This window comes from Monoraphidium neglectum, assembly GCF_000611645.1.
Source record: "Monoraphidium neglectum strain SAG 48.87 unplaced genomic scaffold scaffold00389, whole genome shotgun sequence".
NCBI lineage: Eukaryota > Viridiplantae > Chlorophyta > Chlorophyceae > Sphaeropleales > Selenastraceae > Monoraphidium > Monoraphidium neglectum.
In genome coordinates, this window is record NW_014013239.1 from 21,469 (window position 1) to 25,124 (window position 3,656).

The 3,656-nt window shown below is 58.0% G+C and overlaps 1 protein-coding gene across 1 annotated transcript; it reads right to left on the minus strand.

The window, feature by feature from the left end:
* Nucleotides 1–74: 74 nt before the first annotated feature.
* Nucleotides 75–2,309, minus strand: MNEG_3184 (putative Pre-mRNA-splicing factor ISY1 like protein; the record flags this gene model as incomplete). Its single annotated transcript, XM_014048343.1, has 5 exons — nt 75–158; nt 390–641; nt 1,011–1,262; nt 1,676–1,784; nt 2,101–2,309. 5 exons carry the CDS (start codon nt 2,307–2,309, stop codon nt 75–77), a joined length of 906 nt encoding a protein of 301 aa, XP_013903797.1.
* Nucleotides 2,310–3,656: the final 1,347 nt, after the last annotated feature.

The window sequence follows — 3,656 nt, forward strand, 5'->3', positions numbered from 1 at the left end:
GAGGATGACGCAGGCTGCGCATGTGCCCCTGTTGCGGCCACCTATGGTCGTGTCCACGGTCACCAGGTCCCAGATCACCGCTTGTTCAGCAGCGCTCGCGCCTCCTCCTGTTGATGCAGCAGCGAATCGCTGGTGTACTTGGCAAGAAGGTCCTGCTTCTGTGGTTTGTAAAAACGGTTGTGCACGCAAGGGAAGGATACAGGGGTGAGTTGGGGCCGTCGCTGCTTGCAGGAAAGTTGAACCGCTTAGCCATGGATAAGGGAGGGGGCTCCATGCACGCAGGCGCATGCTATACAAACGGAACAGGCGCGAGGTGTCCCCCCCCTTTTAGGCTGGCATCACCACCATGTTGCCACACACCCCGACCACCGCCATGAGCTTCCCCGCACCTTCTTCTCTAGGATCCGCTGCTCGATTGCTGCCTGGTCTGGCAACGGGACGTACGCCACAAACTGAGTCCCGCCGTCCTCTTCTGCCCCTCCTCCGCCACCCAGGCCGCCTCCGCCGCCGCCGCCGCCTGCAAGCTGCCCCTTGCGCTGCTGCTTGGCGCCTGCGCCCACGCCCACGCCTGAGCCGCCGGCAGCCGTGCCCGCCAGGGCAGCGTCGCGCTCCGCCTCCCGCGCCTCCCATTCCCGGAGCTTCTATTGTCGGGGAAGTTGAGGGGCGTTGCGACTTGTTTCAGCAAAGGGTTGGCGGCTCTGAATTGCATGATGCCGCGTTGTGAGAGCCTGGGACGGCTGACTGGCAGGCATGCACGACAAGACTGCGCCCGGCCCCGCTACTTCCCAGGAAAGGTTTACGCCTGCAGCATTGCGAGCAGCCGATTGGCGGCTTATCCTGCCAGCCTTCTCATAATCATGCAGGCAGGCAAAAACCCACACGCATGCAGTGCTTGCATTTATGTGTGCACACGCTTTATGTGTGCACACGCACACGTGCATACACACAAACACACAAACAGATTCGCACACACGCGTGCTTGTGCACACACAACACCCCTGCTCAGCTACCTGCGCCTGGATGGCCCTCTCCGCGACCGCCTCCACCTTGACCAGCACCCCGTCCTCCTCGTCTCTGAATCCGTAGTAGTCCGGCGTAATGCTCTTGTGCATCTGGAACCGCGTCTTCCTGACAATTTTGGGCGCCTCCTTCTCAAACAGCTCCTTGACGCCGGGAAGGGCCTTGGCCGCGCCAAAGTAGCGGTACCCGCCGCCGCGCCCGCCAGAGGCGCCCTCGACAGCGTTGCCCTCTGAGTCGGTGATCTGAAAGTAGGAAAAAATGGGGTTGGGGTGGAGCAATGACAAAGGTCTAGGAACAGAAGCGGGTGCAAGAATGATCACCAGCGCGTGCGTTGGCGCTTTCAACGATTGTCCTTTGTCGTTGAGCGGCATTGCCAAGCCCTGCCCACAGCACTCATCCAGCTGCTGAACGCGATTGCCAAGTCACCATCAGCAGCCTCAGCTCAGCCGCGGAGCCTTGCTGGACCTTCCGTCGGAGCACTGACAAGTGACCCGCGCCCAACTTGAGCCAATCGGGCAGCACCAGCCATTGTCCCGCAAGGAGTGTGACCTCCAAACTGCACACCTCCTCGCCTTTCACAATACAACCCCATGCACAAAAGCATCAACACCTGCATGATCTGGTGCCTGTTCGCACCCAACGTTGCCCGAGTCACCTTGGGAGCGGTTTTGGCGTAGTCAGGTCCCCCCAGCTGCACGATGCGCTTCTCCCAGTGCCCCTTCTCGCGGATCAACTTGTTGATCTCATCATTCAGATCACGGATCCTGGGGGTCCGCAAAGAGATGAAACATGTGTTTCCTAGCTCGTTGATTGGTGAGCAGAGCTTTGTCAAGCGGGCAGCACAGTAGCGTGATCCAACTGCGAATGCGAGCCGATGCAGCACAGTGGCGTAGCGCCTTGCACAGCGCGAGTCGGCGCCACTCCTGCGCTCTGGGCAGACGCCAGCGCACATTGCGGTGCCTGACTGCAACCAAGCCCGGCAAGGCAGACAGCGCGGCGCGCACACCAGCGCGCCCATGCGAATCAGCAGGCGCAAAAAGCTGCACGCCTCCCCGCTCCGCCACGATGCACTCAGCGCACCTGTGCTCCCCCAGCCCTGTGTTCTGGATTTCCATGACCTTCTTCCCGATTTCTCGCAGGATCTGCTGCCGCCATTTGTCCGCCTCATTCAGGTCTGTCACCTCGCTGGCTAAATATGGCCGCCGCTGCTTTGGCCCACGCTTTTCTGCCTCCTTGCCGGCAAGGAAGCGGTTGAGCATCGACTGCGCCTTCTCCTGATTGCGCGCCATGGTGGCACGTTGCTGCCAGCGGCTAGCGCGGCCTAGCCTACGTGTTTGTGCAGCGTCAGATCACAGCTATGTTCGCCAAACTGAGCCCTGAGATGCTAAAAACATCAGATACAAAGACGGCACAGACTATGGTTGCAAGCGCACGGGGTGCAAAAGCTCTAGATCAGGACACACTACCGTACAGTACAGTAGAGGTGTTTGTACTGTACATGTGATGGCAACACACACATGAGCGGCACAAGCACGATGTGATACAGTGAATGGCGTGTGCTGCAACCCCACCGCACTATGACCGGGCAGGTACGCAGTACGGTAGGTGATCCAGGTGGGACCAGCTCACTGGTTGCATATGGTGACCAGGGCTCACCAACCCCGAACATGGCCGGGTATTGGCAGATTAATGAGTTGACACACACTTGCGCCCACGCACAGGCACACCCACACGCAGATAGCACTCATGCACGCACACACACACGCACAGCCCGGTGGGAAACTCAGAGAAACAGTATGAATGACAAGGAGAGCCTGCGTTGTTGCATAGGTAAACCCTAATTTCAGATAAAGCTTTCCGATGCCATCCCAGATAGAGCTGTTTGGTGCTCTCTTGCTGCTGAGTGGGATGGTGTGGATGTATTGCACTGTCTACAACATTCAAGGATAGTCGAGCTGCTATCCCTGTCAGTGCACCTGCTATCATTGACGGCGCACCTGCTGTCACCAACGCAGCATTGCCTCAGCTGGCCTGGACAGTACAAGTGCCGAGGTGCTGCAGATCTCCTATGGCCGGCGGATTGAGAAAATAAGTAGAGCGACTGCGGGCACACCGATTGATTGTGCGCACACGTGGGAGGAGGTGTAAGAATGTGTTTGCAATGTGTTTGCGGTGGGTGTGTGTGTGTGACTGCGTGAGCGTGTGTGTGTGTGTGTGTGTGTGTGCATGCGAGCGCGTGCGTGCGTGCATGCCGCGAGTGCGTGCGTGTGTGCTTGTGTGTGTCTGTGTGTGCGCGCCTGCACGTCTGTGCGCGTGTGCGTGCGCAAGTGGGGTGGGGGGTGCGCGCATTTGTCCATGTGTGTGCATGTCACACGCGTGTGCATCCCCATGCATGTATGCAAGCAGCAGTGAGTTCATAGCGAAACAGAATACCATGTAACATGCATGCAATAACGCAGATGCACAAATGCATTCACATGTAAACTTGATTGCACCCCTAGCTTCATAGCTTATCTTGTACCTTCAGCATTCAAACACAAAGCTCATAAAACCTCAATCAGGCAGCCGTACACGCCTTTTCATAAACTATGTGCACTCCTTACATGTCTGCGACTGCTGATTACTTAGCACATCTG